This window comes from Dinoponera quadriceps, unplaced genomic scaffold, assembly GCF_001313825.1.
Source record: "Dinoponera quadriceps isolate SergipeBrazil2010 unplaced genomic scaffold, ASM131382v1 scaffold676, whole genome shotgun sequence".
NCBI classification, from domain to species: domain Eukaryota; kingdom Metazoa; phylum Arthropoda; class Insecta; order Hymenoptera; family Formicidae; genus Dinoponera; species Dinoponera quadriceps.
Genome location: NW_014554818.1, coordinates 1,347,055 through 1,367,723, shown reverse-complemented (window position 1 = coordinate 1,367,723; position 20,669 = coordinate 1,347,055). Strand labels below are relative to the sequence as shown.

The 20,669-nt window shown below is 44.2% G+C and overlaps 1 protein-coding gene across 19 annotated transcripts in view; it reads right to left on the bottom strand.

The window, feature by feature from the left end:
* The window catches only part of LOC106742123 (calcium/calmodulin-dependent protein kinase type II alpha chain), a 97,397-nt gene that overhangs the window by 32,103 nt on the left and 44,625 nt on the right, over window positions 1-20,669 (bottom strand). For 14 of the 19 annotated variants that reach the window (XM_014614763.1, XM_014614764.1, XM_014614767.1 and 11 more), the window contains exons 5-10: window positions 19,462-19,600; window positions 19,016-19,118; window positions 16,018-16,196; window positions 15,542-15,664; window positions 14,838-14,921; window positions 9,771-9,831 (exon numbers count right to left, since the gene is read on the bottom strand). In XM_014614763.1, coding sequence (XP_014470249.1) covers window positions 9,771-9,831; window positions 14,838-14,921; window positions 15,542-15,664; window positions 16,018-16,196; window positions 19,016-19,118; window positions 19,462-19,600 — 689 coding nt within the window. The remainder of the gene's footprint in view (window positions 1-9,770; window positions 9,832-14,837; window positions 14,922-15,541; window positions 15,665-16,017; window positions 16,197-19,015; window positions 19,119-19,461; window positions 19,601-20,669) is intronic. The other 5 variants (XM_014614766.1, XM_014614773.1, XM_014614774.1 and 2 more) reach the window with 1 other exon arrangement.

Genomic DNA, 20,669 nt, shown 5'->3' with positions numbered 1-20,669 from the left:
AGCTGTACGCGGCTCTACGCGTCGCCTAGCTTTTGAGTTGGCGCGAAACGACACAAGGTTCCTGTCGCACAAGGAGCAGCTTCGCGTGTGATGCGAATATCTTCGTAAGATTTCAAGTCGATACCAAATTATTGCATCGCGTATGTTCCTTGCACGTTCAATTGCGTCCGCTAATTTAACAATTAATACTTCTCCTTAACGTCATTGCGTGACGTAATAATCATTCGTGTCCTGAACATGCGGGATTAAAGTGGGAGTTCGTCTATAATTTGCGTACGTAAATGATAAGTGACTCCTCGAGAGAAGAAAAGAAAGTCTAGTGAATAGTAGGACACATTTAGAAATAATGACACACGCGGCGATCGAGTGACTCAAGATCGCCGGAGGTCGAGACATATAAACGGGTTCGTCGGATAGGATATGGCGGAAGTAATCGGACGGGTGAACGGATCGTCGAGAGAAAAGAAAGATATCGAACAAATTGGCGAGAAGATTCAACATTCAAACGAACGCGTTCATGCAAGTTCTATTCGTGCAATTCCTATCGATGCGTTGGCCCGATCTCCCTGATCTACCGCAGAAAGTATAGCCTTCGTTTATCCAGCGAGGTCGCAGATATCCCCCAAGACGTTTGAAAGAAAAAAAGAACTCCCAATATTAGTCGCCAAAGACGCTGGATAAGCGAAGGCACCGGAAATTGCGAAATGTTATGTAAATGCATGCCCAATGCGTGCAATCGGATGCAGTGTCGTAGCCGCCGCGTAGGCGGGAAAATCAGTTTCATCTGGTGTCGGCTGGTTAGTTTCTATGCACACATTGCGTTAACGGGAGCGAAACGAAAACCGAAACGATTAATATTAGCATTAATAACGGTGCATCGGCGCGATATGCGCCGTTAATCATTCGAGTGATAATTGAATATTTATAGCGGGCCGTGTTATGTGCGAATAAACGCGATATTAACGTAACACAATGCAACCGAGTATTTATATCGAGAGCACTCGTTAACCCTAAATACTAAGGACGAGTCCAAAATGGCTCGAATTCGGTGCGCTCTGCGAAATTTCGAAGAGATAACGACAATTGTAACGACAATTATGCACTAGTAAACAATCATCGAAATATCGACACTGAGAGTCGTTTTATCGTCATTTATCCGCTAGGATGTACCTCCGAGAGATAAAAAACAGACTGCTTAAAGGTCATCGTGTTCCATTCAATTTGTAAAAGAAAGCACGCCTGTAGAAGGAAAGGAAAAAAACGAAAGAAGCGAGGTGTGCCGGAGGAGAGTGTAAAGTTAAAAACAACTTGGACTTTATCTCCGGAAAAGTTGGCGAGTCCCTGGCGAGAAAAAGGCTGAGCGTTGCTCTATTTTAATAGGGATTACAACAGAGAATATCGTAATCTCTCGTCAGAGCAGATCGTAATCCCATTGCAGAGGAACTTTTGCACGGACGTGCGTTTCACATTTCGTGATATAAAATATTGTCGCTGAAAAGAATTAGCGCTCTTAACTCTCCCTCGATAGTGTGTCTCGGTGAGACTCGATTTAGTATTTTCAGGATTAAACGAGTCATTTTTGGAATACGGCTTCAAAGGCGGCCGGCTGTTTCGTTCTCGATAAGAGCGAGTTGATACGGGAGGGAGCGGTTGAGCCGCTAGAAATACAAACGCAAAGTAGAGTATCGTCGAGATTTCGAGTAATAGGAGAAGAGGAGAGAAAGAAAGAAAGAGAGCTGTTGACGTATGACAAGTAACGAGCCGTTACTCCTTGCGTGTATTTTTATCGCGTAACGGATGAGAGAGAGAGATCAACAGCAGACGGCGTTTCGTTTCTTTGAAATCACTGTCAAAGCGAGTGTGTGTACATGTCTTTCTCTCTTGAGATTTCCTCGGTGTCGTCTCAGAATCTCCCGAAAACGAGATCTGTCAACGGGAAAATTCGCGTACTTAAAAGCTAAATCCTGAAAATTCATCTATGTTTACTAAAAAGAGACGAGACGCTGCGAGAGTTTACGAGAACTTGCTTTTACCGTGTTGATAGGTTTATCTACAGGCATCCGTTTGATTTACCGATGCCATAATTAGCCGTTCGAAAGTAGTCTAGCGGCTCTAGCTCAAAGGACAGTGTCTTTTCGAGTTAATTGCTGGGGACGCTGATCATTTTGCTCGGTGAGAGAAAGAGAGAAAGAGAGAAATAAGGGCAGAAAGAGCGAGAGAAAGAAAGAAAAGGTGAAAGAGTAGCGTTCGTAGTGCGCCAGAATAGTCGAGCCATGTGCTGTGCTGTGACGCGTTAAAACGTGCAAACGCATCCGCGCGCGAAGCGAAATTGCTGAAGGGAGGGCGCGTAAAAAGCACAAGCAGAGACACGGCCGGGCATATACAGTTAATGTGAATTAGCGAGGCGAAAAGCGAAAGCATGCGACAGAGGGACGACGATTCGTACGGCGGAGTCTCGGTGCTGGATAAAAGGACACCGAAACAATCTAATCTTTCGGCTTTCGATTTAACGCGTTTGTTCTTTTCTTGTTTGCAATTGCAAGTCACTAAACCAGATCTTGCGATTGCACGAGCACAGTAGGCGAGACGAGCTTTCGTACCAATACGTACGCGCGATATTCATACTGGAAGGAAATAAATTTCCATTATAAAGTAAGAGAAAAAGAAAGCTAACTACTTTTCAAACAATCGTGATACATGAGGTGTCTCGCCTACAGTTCTCGAAACAAGAATATCTTTCGTCGTATCTCCGAATTATTTTCTCTTCATTGTTTTCACGTCCTTTACAAATCTGAGGTTCCGGAGCTTTGGATGTATCGTAAATACCATTTTTTTCGCCGGAACGAAACCCGACCGGACTCCGAATCGTGCGAACCGATCGTCCTCTACGATCCAATATCGTCGACAGTATCGTGTGTATCGTCGTGTACTTGAGGACTCGTGTGTGCGCGCGGCATATATCGTTCATCACTCGGGTCCTGCTCTATCGGATCGAGGAGGTATCGAAAAAAATCGTGGCAAGAATGGAGCGCATCCATTTTGCACCTCCGACCCACTTCGCGTACTGCGGTCTACCTTTGTCAACAAAAAAAATTCAGTCATAGATAATAGAGAGAAAAAGAGAAAGAAAGAGAAAAGAGAAAGGTAGAGAGAGAGAAAGAGTTAGAGAAAAGAGAGAGGGAGAGAGTAATGGCGAATTCAATTGGATGCATTAGTACATACCTAAGGCTTCTTCATAGTTCGTTCTTATACTTAAAGATCGTCTTAAATGTATCTTTAAATATTTCCTAGCCAGCAAAATAATCGGCACAGCATCCATACGGATCGTTTTATTGACTAAGTTTTTGGAGATGTATTTAAGATGACTCATATAAATATAAGAACGGACTGTGAACAAGCCTTAGTGCATGCAATCGAATTTGTCATTGGAGAGAAAGAGGTAGAAAAAAAGAGAGAGAGAGAAAGAGTAAGAGACAGACAGAAAAAGAGAAAGAACGAGATTTATTCGTCGAGCTGGTCACTCGTGTTCTCTCAAGGGATGGGCAGAAAGAACGGCCCTAGTTCGGGAATTCATGGATTCATGGATTCCCTGGAAGCCCTCGAGGCCCTACGCGCGGTTTGGGATTCATAAACCCATACGTAATTCGCGTACCATCCGCGGTAGAAATACATAAATTTGCCGCAGCGTCCGAAATTCATGGACGCGAGAAATGTGCAATATAATTCGCGATTGAAACGTTCGTGCGCCGGAAAATATCATATATGCATATAGGAGGGACGTAAAAACTATTACCTAAATGTGAAAAAGGTGACGATTTCTTTTCAATCAATCGTGCACTCGGTGTTTCGTAAACGCATAAATCGAGCCGGTGACATAGGCGAAATCTGAGTGGCTTCGCGTTAAATTTACTCGAGCTGTGAGAACTCGCTCACTCACCGTGAGTTCGCGCGCGTAGTGCTTCTTATGCGCGAAACTCGATTACACGACATTACGTACACAGCATGCGCGGACATACGAAATCTTCATTTACTCGCTGCTCGGTGTAATTTTCTTGAATACACCGCGCCCCCGTCGAGAGAACACGAGCATCCGGGAATATGTGGATATGTAGCAATCGGAGAATAATGAATGAGCCTGCGAGAATTCCTCGATGAGTCGATCGATCGATGATCGTTTTCCGGAGGATCCTTAATTCGCCGTACACGTCGCGATTATCGCGATTATCCTCTATGATAAAAGCGCGTCGCCGATTTCCGATAATTATCATCGGTGGTGCCATCTCGTGTTTCGTCGGGAAAAAGGGAAGAGCTAGTTCGCGAACCGTTTCCTTTCAAAGGGGTGATATCGGCCGAATAGCGAGGACGAAAATGGTGTAATGAGCGCGATTCGCGCGTAACGATGCAAATCATGATTACGACGTAATCGAGATTTAACGTCGCGACGTGCAGCAAGCTGTAAACCAAGGATGCTTCGACTCGAGCGAGCGAATCGACATTTTCGTCCGAGTATACGTCGGTATCCACCGTAGAAAAGGAGGATTTCGCGAAAAAATACAGTTAAATCCGCCGCGATCAATTTTGCGTCGGATGTGTTTTTGCCTCGTAAATTTGATGATCAAAAGAGAGGGGGTACCATACCCACGGTAGCGCGGGATCACGTGGAGCCGATCCGATTGGTTTTTCAGGGGGGAACGTTGTGTGTGCCAATTCCATATGTTTGATTTAGATCACACACGGTCGACGCCACGTGCAGCCACGTGAGATTTCAATGGAAATTTCGATACATATCGCGATCGCCGTTTCTCCGGCTTGGAACCGAAAGTTCCGCTCGCTTTTTACCACGTTGGCTTATTTATTAACGCAATACCGTTCCTCCCGGCGTGTCACAGGATATTCCGAGGATCGACCATACGTAATCGTAGCGATGCACAGCGATGATGGAATCTTTCTTAGTGACCTACATCGCGGAACGTTGATTTTTCGCGAGACGTAGCGAGAAGCAAACGTCGATGCTCCCGAACCGTATATTTCGCCTCGGGGCTCTTAAAGCCGATTCCCGCGATAACAATGTGCCAGCAGCTCCGAGATAATAGCCCCGAAAGCAAAAAGCGAATAGGGAACGGAGTCTCCGCGCATGCCGGAGAAGTTGGGAGGAGCTTCGAGTTCGAGAGTCGGCTCAAGGCGATGAAATAAATTTAATTAAAGTCAAAGTTCTCTCTAGCTTTGGCGCGACGGCGAGTTAATTGTTTCGCAGTTGCTCGAACAAAGGACTCTCGGCCGGATATAGAACGAAACCCGGTGGTGGGCGTGTGAAAGGGAACAGCCGTTCGTATATAAATAAAAATGCTGTGTTATGCCGCGCTGTCACGGTCCAAACGCGGGAAAATATGTGGAAAAAGCGCGACGAAGGGGGCGCTTTCGGCGCGAGAAAAACTATTCGCAACGTTCGAGATATGTCGATGGAACTATTTTGTCGAATCACATGCGCGCGTGCGCATTAAACAACGTAACTCTGCCGCGAAACGATCGACTTCTTTTCGACCGTTACAATTCAACTCGGAACACTCGGAAAAATTAAGGATCGATCCGCGATAAAAATTCTGCGGATACTGTCCGTCGCAGGGATTGCACGAATGTATAGCACCGTTTAAAAATAAAGCCGCCGATAAAATGTCGAAGTTCAACGAGGCCGCTTTGTACGTGGAAAAATTCTCCGATTGGGATTCACTCGAAAAATTTGTGTGTGTACGTACATATAATTTGTCACGGTGTTGTGTAAAATGTTACATGTCAACACACGGTATCCCGATCGCGCGAGACGAAAATAGGGAAGTACCTCGGAATATCCCGTGCTGAATACTTCGTATCGAGCTATCCTCTCGATTCGCCCGCTCTTCCGATATGGGAGAAACGGAAATTCGTTTTTTAATCCCTTCTTGAATAGAAAACGGGAATTTCATTTCTTACGCACGAGGGGGAAAGGAAGAGAATACTGGCCGGCGTGAGATTCGCGAATTCGTCGAATCGATTCGTTCGTTTAATCCGGTAACACGCGACCAACCGTACCGAAAATCTCGACACTCTGTATAGATACGTGTGACCATGTGTCTTTGGAATAATTAAAAATACAAAAAGAAATATATACATACACATGTATATACATATTCTATAACACCGACTGATTAGGAGGTAAAACACACACGTGTGTTACAGACACGTGTAATCGTTGCTACGAATGCAAGATGCTTAGCTACTTGTCAATCTAAGAAGAAGGGAGGACGGGGTCGGGGCGAGGCATACTAGGGACGCCGTCTCGGCTTTTATTGATATCACGTATGTATGCGCACACACACAAATATATATATATATATATATATATATATATATACATATATAAATGCATATGCCATACATAACGTGACATATTATCTGTCGAACATCTATTACGGGTGTGGGACGAGCTAGCGCGTGTTGACGCTAGTCGAGCAAATATAATAGCGAGACATGTACGTATATATATGTATAATATATGCAAATATATATGTATAATGCCTGTAATGACCCGTATTCGCGCTCGCCCCTCAAAACGGGGCTCTCTCCCTGTTTTTACATTTTATAATTGAACTGATTGACATTACGCGAAACGCAACCGAAAGAGAACGTCGCTTATTTTGTCACTTTACAATTTATGTAATTACTTTGCCATCTCTGCAAAATTTCTGTCCATATTATATTTATTTCTTGCGGAAACATAAATACGAATAAATAATTTCTCTGTTCATATTCCTTCGTTTCTAATATATTGTACGTATTATCCACTCGAATATATCGACTCTAATTTTTCCATCAGAAATGTGACTTGTTCCGATTTTATCTTTAAAGCAAGAAATAATAATTTACCTAATATCTCAATATATTCTTATACGAATCAATGATTTAGGTATGATTTTAATAATAACAGTAACTTTGTGTCCACAAATATCACATCTCGAATATCAAATGTCTAGCACGAATAAGAGTCAAAAAGCACAATTTGCTCTAAATTTAGGGCTGCGCCCAATTTGTCGATAACCAATAGTTTCCAAACTGAAGCGCTCGAAAAATCTCGGGAAAAAAGAGATGAATGAAGTTAATCTGAAAGAAATATTTTTAAGAATGATCACAGTGTTATATTTTAAGGAGAAACTTAAATAATTCGCGTTTTCCTATCATTCTCATTCAAATAGACTCCACATGTACATAATTTATCGGCAAATTGCGAAATTTTGAATGTTAGAATGTAAACGGCAAAAATCCTCGTAAAAAAGTTGATTATTTAAAGATTAGAGAAATAGAAACATGGGAAATATAAATATGTATATAAATTCAAAGATAAAAAGATGTTTGGAAATTATTGGCTGGGATAAGAGAGAAAATAGTTAACATTAAGAAAACGTACAGTCATTTGTAGGGAGTATTTCGCTAGTGGACCGAAACAGTTGAGCTTTCGATCCCTCGAAGATCTTCGCGGCTGCACGTTTCTTTACGAATTTATTCCGATCATTCATTCGCATATTCGCGATAAACCCAATTTACGGGATTCGCGCTTATGCACGAGACACGCGCGCGCGTTTTGCACGGTAATAAAATAACGTAAAGCATTTGTAATAAATGTGTGTGTTGCGACTCACTGTCTTGGTTGGTCGATTCCGATCGATTATAACGTACGGTGTAAAAAAAAAATAAATTGATAAAGGAAAGTTGATCGACGCCGGCGGTGCGGTCCGTTCCAGGACGAAAAGATCAATCCGATCGATTATTCTGCTGCTGACTTTGACGAACGCTTCGTAACGTACGCCCCACGTCTCATTCGAGACCTCATAATAGCGGCTGTTAATTGCGTCACGGCGATTGATTTCGTCATACACGCTTTTTGGATATTGGCCACCACCACCACGATCGACCGATGCGGATGTTCCCACGTTTACCGCGCTACGTGTTAATGAGCTCCTTACGTGGGCTCTTCCTCGAGGATCGATAAAAGCCAGTAAAACATCCAAGCGCAAACGGTGCTCCATTATCGTCCACTCATTGAGTGCGCACCGTGAAATGTGCGTATATAGGCTTTGCATTTCCTGCCAATCTTATCGACGACACGAGTAACGTCGCGATCTTTGCAACGCGTAAAGAAAGCGGCTACTAGACACACTGACTTTACACTGAAGAAAATCGAGAACGATGCCAATAGATTCGAAAGCTTCCGTAAGCTTGTAAAATTTCAAATTATGACAGAGTCGTTTCAACATTATCAGTCCAGTAAATACCGTCAAATTTGAAGAATCTCGAGATATAATACGGCCATTGTTCTACCTTGAGGTGTTACAAACAGTTCTTCTTCACGTTGAAGAAGCACAATTTCAAGAATTATTTCACGTATTTGATTATTTCAATATTCTATCTACATTGAATCTTTATTCTTAATTTCAGAAAGCAATATATTCATTATTGACGCCGGTAAATAACCACTTATAGCATTAAAAGACCTGTGTGTAACGTTATGCCACGAGATTCTCCATTAGTGCTGCAAGTTCGACGGAATTTACAAGGGTTGTGATGTAAAATTCGCGACTCGAGCAATTTCTCGCAACAACAAGCTATAATAAATAGCCACGAGGACTATAATCTCGACAGTAAACTCGTAATAACGGGATTGCGAATTACACTTTAACATTTCGTTTTTGCGAGACGACATTTTCGCAAGGAGCTCTTTCGTCGGGCAAGTACGCTTGACGAAGCGATCGAGAGAGAAAATAACAAGTCTCGTGAGGACGATAAAATCTATTTGACAAACACATTTAGGCGAGTGCGATTCGACGGTGATTTTGGTTTTACTGAGCTTCCAGGGATCCCCGATTTATAATGAAAGACGTTCACATAGGGTATCCCGAAGGCGACGAGACATGAGTGTACCGAACGAGATGATAACGATGAACGTCGATGAAAAGGAAAACTGCTTGAGTCCACTGCGACGACACAATTTGCGTTACCCAGAATTCGCGAGCGAACGCGATATATTCCTTTCTCGCGCACCTTCGACCAGAGCCAACGGCTCTCATTAGGTCCTGTTTTCTGGGTAACGTGCCACGGTCCTTGCAGGATATGAGGTGCGAGCCATGTGCATCGACTATATGAGGTACACGAGGTGTGGATGAACATCATCGTGATATAACCAATGTACCGAGCGAGCGAGGATGAAATACGATTGTTTGTCTGATTAACCGGCTCGATGACTTCCGGAAAATCGGCGGTATCGGCATTTTTCTCGGTGTTGCTTTGCTCAACCTCGCTCCTTCGACTATTATCATACGAGAGAGAGTGTCAACGAAAGGGACTCTAATTTGTTTCTGTGCACGAGCAAGAATGTCCGCAGGTGCTCCATTCTGCGGTCGTTTCCCGCGAAAGCTCTCATCCAATTTTTCCAGCCGAATCCAATATCGAAATGATCAAAGTAAGGAGCTCTCCTAGCTCTCAGGGCCGATGATTCGTCGTCGTACGCGACGATGTCGTCGACGAATTTAGTGTCGCGCGCACGACCATATCATGAAGCACCTCTCGAAAAGAGCGAAAAGGCAGATGAACAGATCCTCTATGGCGAGAGTGCAAGACGAATATGAACGACGGGAGCGGGAAGGACGAATTCATAGACGGAGGACGTAAAGTTTAACAGGAGATATAAAAAAGTACTGTCTGTCGTGGTCCATGTAGCGCTGAAGAGGGCCGGAGGTACTCACCCTGTGCATCATACTTACTGGAAAAGTTCCGCGTCGCCAACATGGTCGTCAGTATAGCGCCCTGCAAGCGAGAAGAAAACACGATTGTATATATGCGTGTTGGACGACGATCAATCTGGAGGACCATTCCAAGTAACGGCGCAAATTTCTCTGGCTTTATCGTTACGAGAGATTCGATTCATTTCGATTATTTGACGACGGCGCTGGTTTCCAGCGAGAAATCGGCGCGATCGCGTAGATTTGGAATGTCGCGTCGCGAGATGAGAGACAGCCTTTAATTACGGAGAAATAATACACGCGCGAGTGACAGTCAAGGTAAAGAGCGAGGGCGGATGATTGTACACGGAGTTTCGGAGTTGAAGTTTATCCGAGTAAACTCTCTCGTCCCCTTCATCGGGCGCGACGTTCGCGGTGACGTTCGCGGCAAGTTGGGGAACATTGTCGTTCCGGACGATGCGCCGAACTTTGCGCCAATAAGGCCGTCTATCAGACGAGCCAGAACGAACATCTACTTTTTGCATTTCCGTTTTCGAGTCGCGCGATCGATTAAATCGCCTTGGCGGCGATACTCTTACGAGCGGAACGCCTCGTCCCAACTAAACGCCCCTCCCAAATAAACAACGTCGAAACGCACGTTAATCCGGGGATTAACGCGCAACGAATAATTTACATACGGCGGAAAATCGACGCTGGTAGAGAGTTGTCCGATCGGTATCATGAATAAATTGATCAGTTAATTCCGATAATCAAATTAGCATGAAATTCGCAATCAAGCGAAATTCTGTTTTCCAACCACTGTACTTATTCCTTTTATCCTTCAGACTTTTTTCTCTTGTAAAACAGCGGTATTAAGATGAATTTTTCACGCTAAACTTCCCAATTGTATTGTTTCGCCATAGAGACGATACATCAAACACATCGGGATACTTACCTTTCGCGATAAGCGAAAGCCGCGATCGCGCAATTTAGGAAAAACTTTTCCGCCCTTGTCTCGCGATGGATCGTTCATCTAACATTTGACCTTTCCACGTTTACTGGGTCGCTCTATCTTTCCCTCGCGAATTTTAACGAGCGTTGAAATTAACCGCGCTAGACACAGGACGAATTAGCACCTATACGGTTACACGTACAGATTCCTCCCTCGATTCGCGAGGAAAAACAAGTTCGAATCGACGATAGATCGGAGCTCAACGCTCTGAAGCGTTTGCGGTGATTCCTCGCGCGAAACGATGGAAAATGGAAGAGGCATCGATTTCCCGAAGACGATTGACGTTACTCATTATTGCGATCATTACAAGCAAATCCCGTGGCGTTGTATTATCGACAACGTCTCTCGCTATAATTTTCCCTTCGCCGGCCAACGCGAGCGTCTCGATTCGATGGTGATTAAAATTTCATTACCTCGGGTACGGTCGCCTCCTGCTGTCTGCACAACATGAATTTATTCTTCAACGCCCGCATGTTTCAATCTGCCGAGCGAAGGGCCGCCGTTAAACTTTCTCACCGGGCATTTGCATTTTTATGAGTCGACCTTAATCGGCATTCGGCTCGCCTTCTATGCCATTTTTTACGCGCTCGCTCAATTACATTCTTAATGCGTGCGTGATCCGACGTGATTCGACTAGCGATCCAAACTGGAAAAGGCCCGAAAAGTCAGCGGCGGGGACGACGCTTTCCGTGAAAACAGCAGGGAGCCGCGCGAGTCCAATTTGGAAAACACGAGTTACAGTATGAATTACGAAGGCTATCGCACAATGCATGAACTTTTAATGCGCCTACATAATTCATGAGCTCCTTGTGTGTCCGCGGCGGCGTAAAATGTGTAATTGTCGCGACATTTATTAGTCACGATTAAATTGCTATTGTTATTGTCGTTTAGATCATTTCGCCGATGCGAATTTACGGCGATACAGTGGCGATCGGCACGGCATTATTTTCAAATCGTACTTTATCATCACACACGTATTTGTCGGTACGCGCGCACTGTCTCCGTGTTAGCCGATCAAATCGAAAGGCACAAGTGGTTCGTTTGGATTTCCAGGCACTTTCGCCGTCCCTCGCAGTCGTTCGTTTCATTATTGACGGACCGTGTTATAATTAGCGGGCCTCGATATTTGATTCTCGCGGGGGCAGCCTCGCGCAAAAATACAAGCGAGACGAGTTGGACATTAATTAACCCGATACGCAATTACAGTCTCGCCGATATAAGCTTGATCGATCGAGCGCGCAACTACCGTTTGATAACGCTCTCTGCCGAATTGCCGTATAATTCGCGCTGAATACGAGAACCGCGCATTTTAATGTGCGAAAATTGTCCGCTCGTTAGAGACAGAACGACGCAACACAGCGTCGCGACTCTTCTACGACGCGGGATAGCCGGCTTTGAAAAAATTATGCGTGTACACAGCTGCGTTTCCGTCAGCGTTGCGTCGTTCTTACAAGCAACGATATTTTTCTAGTCGCGAGAAAACCGTCCACCTTGGAAACTGTGTCAAAAATGTCAGCGGGAGGTCATAAAGCGGTGCGATAAAGCAGCGCTAAGAAACACTTTTTGTAATCGATAAAATATATTAATTTCAAATAAATTATTTTTTTGAATTAAATGCAATTTGTTTGGTTTTAATAAATATTTGTCCTTTGATGTATAAATCGCGCGGTGGAATTCTATGCGCGAAAAAACACCGGGGAAATCGAGATTGCATTTTTTTACAGGTGCTCGCATACACATGAGAAATTTGCAAATATCTTTATACCGTATAGCACACACAAAGTTACGAGAGCAGAATTCTCTGTCCTCGGAGATTCTGCCGCGAACCGTGTAGATCGTCTAAAGCGAACTTTGCAAGACAAGATTCTTCTCTACGAAAAATTATTCCTTCAATTTATAAAATGTCAGAAAATGTTGCCACATTAAAATCGCGCGTATACGAGTGCAATTCAAGTATCTCGCGCGCGCGCGCGCGCGTAAACCACAAGAGACTCGCTCGCGGTTGAATCGCGATTGCGAGCCATTGTTGGGCGTTTAATGATCGCTCACGCGTCGTCAATCGTATCGAATAATGAAATATTTTCTTGCACTTTGTTTATTGAATAACTGCCAACCAAATGTCGATGCGATTACGCCGTTCAAGCGAGACCGTTAGAATCAAGAAGTAGGGCAAAGTCGCGTATTAGGCTTGTCGATTACGAGGACACCGGTCCCTGTAATTCAGTCGTTACGTCTGTCGCCTAAAAACGACAAAAACTTTGCTAATCCGTTAGATAAGAATGATGATCGTATCACAACTGTGTGCTTTTACGAGCGTATAATTAAAAGTTGCGTTTAAAACAGCAAAGATAAGGTAAATGAATTTTTCCTTCCAAATCTAGTTCAATGCATAAAAGTGTGATATGAAAAGATGACTAAAAGAACTTCAACAATAAAATTATAGTAACAATTGAAGAGAAAATGTAAAAGCGACAATAGAGCCTGCTCTGTAAGAAACGTGAAACCAATATATCCCGGATCGTTAGTCGTCGTAACAAAAATAATACTCCGAAAAAGTTTAGATCGCGCTCTCACACGATACATTCGGTCTTCGGTAAAATCAATGAAATCAAAGGCTCGGCCTAGCTAGAAGAAATCAGGGAAACGAACGAATTTTCACGCTTTTCGACACGTTTTCGAGGGTATCGTATTCTCAGTTTCACGATTAATTAAATCGGACTCCCTCCCCCCGAGAAACGCGAGCTAGCTTTGCACGTGTTCGTACTTTCGGAGCATTTCGATAACGGCGAACGCACACGTCACGCACGTGACTCCGATAAAAGGCGACACTTTCCGCTCCCGTAACGCGCGAGAGTGCGCGGTGATTGCAACGGCAAGTGGAGTCGTACTGCTCGATGCGTACCATCGTTTAATCGACAGTGACTTGTCGAACGACAGAGCCGTAGGAACGGTACTCATAGGTAGGGAGACGCCATCGATTCCCGATCGAATCGCCGCCATTGCCGATCGCAACAGCGACTCGAGACCAAGTGTATCCAGAGAGAGAGAGAGAGAGAGAGCGCTGATCCTGATATATTTTGTTAATCGTGCAAGTTTTACAAACCGACGAATCTTTACTTCCATACGGTAAGACTCGAGTAAAGTCAAATGGATTTCGTAAAATAACATTTACGTAATCGCATGACCTTTTAAAATTTATCCCCCGTTGATGCGATAAATTTACAAAGGGGTTTTTTCGGGATTACGTAGACATATGTTAAGCGAAGCTGATTTCCCTCTCTCTCTCTCTCTTCCTTAGTTTGACGATGCCTCCCGATAAGTGGAATTTACTAACGTAATGCAGCATGCCACGTCGTTCTAATTTTACAGATGTTACTAACATGCGCCGCGGCACGCAGACGCAATCTCGACCGCAACGTGATAAGCGAGCATAATAGAATCTGCATTTGTAAATGGCCGGGCTAATATACGAGATTTTGCGGCCGGCGAGAGTTAGAATTTGCGCGATTACCGTTACATTTCCATGCGTCCGCTCTAAAATTGGCGACTGACAATCACGAATCAAACAAATCTCGGTCTCTCGAAATCTCTCGCAAAAGCCATCCATATATCAATCGTGCGTTTACCGAAATGAGCCGCTTTTGGCGGCGAATTTCAATCTCCATTTATCTCGCTGAATGATTACTCGAGGTCCGAGTATAATATTTTTGGACACCGGCTAATTAGAACGAATAATACGATCGGGACGAAACTTCATTACGGCGGACAATAGGAGCGTGTTTGTATTCGATGGAATAAAAAACGCGCACGCGTGCAATTTCGTTGTCTCTTTTACGCACATGTAAAACAGATCTCGCGATACGCGTAATGCAGTTCCCCCCCCCCCTCTCTCTCTCACTGTTTCTTTTTTCTGTTCAAATTTTACATTACATCGTGCGCGTAATTGGAAAAAACCTTCGCAACAATGTATTGATGTAAATAACAAACCGCAAATTCACAACGCGGAATTACGAAAAATCGTGCGCGCGCGCGCGCGCGATAAATCGAGTAAACGAAAGCAAAACTTTGCTCGTACTCACCTTTAACTTGCGCCTTGCGTTGAATTTCTTCAAGCAGTCCACGGTCTCTTGTCTGTGCACCACGGATGCGACACGCTCACGTTGCTGAAACATCAAGTAAACGAAGAGCGATATCAGGCGCCGTCCTGAGGGAACGATTGAATTAAATCGTCCGAGATTAGATCTTAAGCCTCGCGCGCTTCGCCGAGAATGAAATTTTATCGTCGCTGTAGGCCAGCGACGGGAGAAAGCCGGCCAAAGTGCGGCGTGAGAATACAGCCGAAGAAACAATTCTATCGATATTTGAAACGCGTTTCCGCCGAGTCGGCGCATTGTCATTTGCGGAAGTACACTTTCCACTCGACAATATTTCACGTTTCTGTCACGGTATCATACACAAATATGAATTGTTAAAATATTGTTTCAACAATTCATATTCCATTTATCGTAATTCAATTTCCGTTTCATTCGATTCAAACAACGAATTTTGCATTTTAGCGTATTAAATTACAAATACGATAAGCCGCGATATTACGTAACGTTGCATTGTCCAAATATTACAGAAACACGATACTTAGAGTAAGGTTTCTACACACCGTGCCGTGTGTGCACGGGTTAAATTCGAGGGCTGATCGTATAACCGAGTGTGTGTGTGGATTACGTTACTTTTGAATTATATGGCTGTACGATGTAAATCTGATGATAATACAGTAGACGGTACTTACGCAGATCCATGGATGCTTCAGTGCTTCGCTAGCAGTGATCCTCTTTCCTGGATTCACCGTCAGCATCTGATTGATAAGGTTTTTGGCTTCGGGTGTGACGGTGTCCCATTCTGGACTCGGGTACTGCGAACAGAAGACGTAGCCAATAACATTAGCGACAAGTCGATCTTCGTGAGAATTATCGTGCTCGTAACCGATACAAATAATTTATGACCGAGTTGACGCATGGAACTTCTTTTTCGGTAACGTCTTTTCTTTCACATAAAACCGAAGGAAACGGGGCATTTCTGTAGTGTAAAAAACATATTCTACAGCCAGCAAATGGAAGTGCATGTATCGAAATTGAGTCCAAACAGATCCATGTAAAAAAGAAATTGCCTAAACGCGAAACTTGCAAATTTCCCGTCGCTTCTGCAAGTACGACGACGTTCTTATGAAGCAGCCGGAATTTTGAGATACACCGACATGATACATACGTCGTACGATCCGGCCTTGATCTGCGCGTAAAGCCGATGCTGATCCTCGTCCCAGAATGGCGGGTAGCCGACGAGGAGGATGTACAAGATGACACCGCACGCCCAGATGTCGACCGGTTTCCCGTACGGCTCTTTCTTCAACACTTCCGGACTGAGGTAGCCGGGCGTTCCAGCGAAACCTTTCAGCAATCACTCGGGTTCATTTCCACTTGAAGGATAGGAACGCGACGACTCGAAGGATTAAAGGGATCAGGGCGTTACGTGCGCGAAATCACGTTCCGGGCGTTACCGTTCGTTGTCGAAGCTAACCCCTCATACTTGGAGAGCAAATATATCCTCGATCGCACACTTTTATCGTGTTTACATTTTACCATTTAATTCTACAGCTCTTTTATTTTACTAAAATTCACTAACAATGTCTCTTCATTGCATCAATTGCTTTACAATCATACGTCTCTCTGAGTGATATAAATGTATCGCTCGATACTAAAAAAAAAATAAATAAATAAAATAAATAAAAAATAAAATAAAAAAATGCAGCATTAAGTGAACTTACTTTTTATCCGATTTAAATGTTCCGAGTAAAATAAAACTCTAAAACAGCAACTCCACACATTTTTAAAACAAGAATAATGCAATTCACGATCTTCTTTTCAAATATCTGTACAGTTTTCATTACTATGCAAATAGGGGCGACGTACGGTGCCATACATAGGTGTGTGATTAGCGTTCCAAAATTGATATATGACGGATCTATTATTTGAAAATTTAAATTCTACAATATTGATTAGAACACACATGCGCATTTTTCATTTATTTACCTCTGGGCTCAAATGCGCGCTCAATATTCGTATTAGTCGTTGAAATGTAGTGGAATCCGAAAAAAATACATTATCACGCAGCTGCATATAATTTGCGGAAAATTCATAAATTATTATAGATTTTCGGTATATTGATCACAGCTGGTTGTCCATGCGATTGTAAAAGTCCTGAAATACTCGTACATAGCGTCGCAATTGACGACACGTGACTTTAACTCTTCGCGGAACGACTATTCAAAAAAATAAAAACGCGATGGCGACGGCGGGAGAGAGAATGCTGTGAAATTTTTCCAGATTAATGAGAAGCATGTAATCGGATAATTTAGGTGCGAGTTTCGTCATCTCTTCTTTTATTTTTGCTGCCAATTTTTGTCCCGGCAATTTTAACGTGCTTTACCACGTGTGTAATTAATTTTCTATAAGCACGCGCCGCCATTTACGTAACCGCAATCGGAACGCTTTGGCGCGGCAAAAATACGGCTGTATGCAATTAACCAGGCTACGATTGCCCTCGGAAATATTACTATCTTCAACAAAACGAGCGTTGAATCTTTCGAATCGGTCGATACAAGTATCGATATCCGTTTCTTCGTTAAAATCTTTCCGCGTCAAACAGTTCGCATGAAGACGAACCGTTCTCTCACGCCGTCGCGATCACGAAGAGGAATGTCGCGGAATATTTACTCAGGACAAGTTATCAGGCTTCCCCCGTAAAGGTCAACATTGTGATTAATGTTTTACGTGACCATCCCTGTATTTCGCGCATCTCTGTACCCACGTAAATTAAACGGTCCATCTTGCTGCAAGGTCTGTGCGTTACGAAAATTGGCGAAGTTGCGGTGAAATAAATGTTGATTTTCCGAATGATAACGCGTTTCAATTACAAGGTCCAATACCTGTGCCCTTTAACCTTTCGCGCTTTAATTGACGCATCAAAGCTATGCAACTCTGCGCGGAAAATATTAATTTTTTTTTTTTACATAGGTTCAACGGACTGCATTGACTTTTCGCGAGGGAATATCGTCCCCAAACCTCTGAAGAAGCCTCCAAGTCTCTAAAATGAAGATCCGAGCTGGTGAAAGTCCTTATATTGAGTAGACGTGCGGGAAAAAACGCGGAAAAATTTGCCGCGTTATCGGGAAACTTTTTCCGTACATTAAGGGGAACGCGAAACGAGCAGCCAACTGGTGTTGTTTCACCTGTATTCAAATATGCCGTTTCACATAGCTGTATGTACGTTGATACACGAAGAGACCGTAAAACAAATGGAAAGGTCGAGGTTCACGGCTCGGATTGCAAATTATACGAGAAACGATGGGATAATACAAGAGAGCGAGCAGCTAATTAAAATGCAATTTTTTTACAGCGAAATGTGGCCAAGTTCTCGGAAAAGTGCGACTATTCCTTCAGTTTCCCTCGCTTGAAAGGCTTGTAAAACAACAATAACAAATGGCGAAATAAATAAAAGGACGCGAAGGAGGGCGAAGATAAAATAACGAAAGGGGCCGAAACACGTCCGGAACTTGAAGCGGGAGAATGGCTTTCTAGAAAAACAAAGGAATTCAATAATGCCTTTCCCGCCAGTGCAATAAGTTTGCGATAGTCTTTGGTACGTTATTGGTATTTTCCTTCTGTATTACGGGCTAACGGGCGTGTTTCCTATCCGCAAGAAAATGATACGTTACGCGATACGATAGATATCGTAAGTCGCAACAGTACGATCCTCGCACAAGAGCGAGACGAACGAAGGCTGTATTTCGCTTGGAAATGATAGTGTCGGATGTCAAGTTCGCAACTTGAGCCACGATAGTCTGCGTAATTCTGTCAGATATTAAGGTACCTTCGGTCAATACGTTTCGATGTTTTCTTCGTATGTTTTTACTCGACAAAAATACTCGCACAAGACAGAATTGAATTGGTGCATCCGCGGGAATATTAGCGATCGTACGCGTTTGACAACCGCCGTTGTTTACAATCGAGCACCCTCCATCGACGCGAGTCTTCGAAATGGTTTCCATCGTGAGACGATCCTCTGGTGTCACCGATTAGGGGTCAAACATCACCGCGGTTGCGACGTACGTTCACACAGAAGGGGAGACGCTCGGTCGGTCCGACGACAAAAGCAGCAGGAGGGGTTCCGACGGATTAATTGAGCGGAAAAATCGGGGCCAACTTACCATACCATGCCTGGGCTTCACCCTGTACTTCGATCGCCAGCCCGAAGTCTGCCAGTTTTACAGCCGCCCCTTTCGCTTTGCTCGCGAGGAGCAGATTTTCGGGCTGCAACAGAGAAAGAGACAGAGTGTCGTCTCTCCTCCCTCTCGCGCAGATTGAAATTTCGATTCGCGAACAAGTAATCGACGCGTAATCGCGGTTCAAGTCAATTCGGTCGAGTTTTACTCAGAGCACTGAAAATTGAAAGGTAGTTTGGACAGAGAGTAACGCTCGATAGAAAACACCGGGCTCGCTATTATTATCTAGGTTTCCCCGGGACGTTCCGTGGAAAGTAGACGACGCATCGGACGGAAATGCATTGTGGAAAAATAGACCGGGCGCTTCTCGCTCGCTCGCTTTATTTCAACGTCGGCTCCGCAAACGCGCTCTCTCTTCCTCTCCTACGTACTTTCAGATCCCGGTGCACAACTCCGTTGTGATGGCAATGGTGTACGCTTTCGAGGATTTGTTGAATACAGTGCGAGGCGTCGGCCTCGCTGTAGAACTCCCTCGCAACGATGTCCTCGAACAGTTCTCCGCCGGTGACTCTGTAAGCGTTTTACGTTTCAATTCCATTTCGCGAGAGCGGGATCGCACGGAAGGGTTCTTCTCGCGGAGAGGAACGAAATATTTAACCTCGGGAATAAAAGTAGCTTTCGCGTGAGCGAGCTCGGTTCGGTATTACGCGCATAAAAAGATGTACGAGAGTATAACCGCATTAAACGAGCCGCAAAGTTGATCGCGCGGGAGGGTATCGCGGGGAAAAACGCTGTTGAGCGGAATTAAGAGCGGATTAACTGCTCGAGCACCCCGGGAATTCGACGGGCGGAGCCCGAAAATACCGCGCGCGTCGACAATAAAAAGTCAAACGGAAGACGAACGAGCGAAATGAAATCCCTCATAACCCGGAGATTAATCGGCGGCGTGGCGAATTAGCGCACGTGGCCAAGAAAGAGAAAGGAGAGGTATAAATCAGCGTTACGAATATCCCGGCGCGCGTATACTCTCGCGGAAATTAAATTAGGCGCGATATATACTTTCTCGACGCCGGAGAGAGATCGAGACGATATTAAAAGACCGCGAGAGAGAGAGAGAGATCGGTATCTCCGTCCGATACAATTAGAGCTCACAAATTGCCTCGTTGTTGCTCGCCCTGGGTGCCGGTTAATGGAGTCGCGACGATGACTCGGGAGAATATCGTCGGCTCGATTACGTTGAGTGTTCCGCGCAGATCGGCGACCGATAACGACGTTAAAACATAGGCGAGGCCGACGATTGTCTGTCAAATTATTTGTGCAAGAACAGTCCCAAAGTCGAATAACAGGAGCTATCTTCTTGTACAGATGAAATTGATGTAAGTGGAATTTTGATGACAAGTAAGAATAGTATAGACGAGGCATCTCTAATTACCAACGGAGAGTTTTTCTCTTTCGCGTCTCGTATATAATATAATGGAGAAGTGCGCCGTTTCCGATTGATATAGATGAAAAGATATCAAGGAACTATTAAAAGAGAACGAATCATGTCCAAGTCGTGCGTCACCGTTACAATCGCTCGAGATTTTCATTACTCCGTTCGGCTCACACAACGTAGCTCGGTCTGGCCAAACGGCCTCGT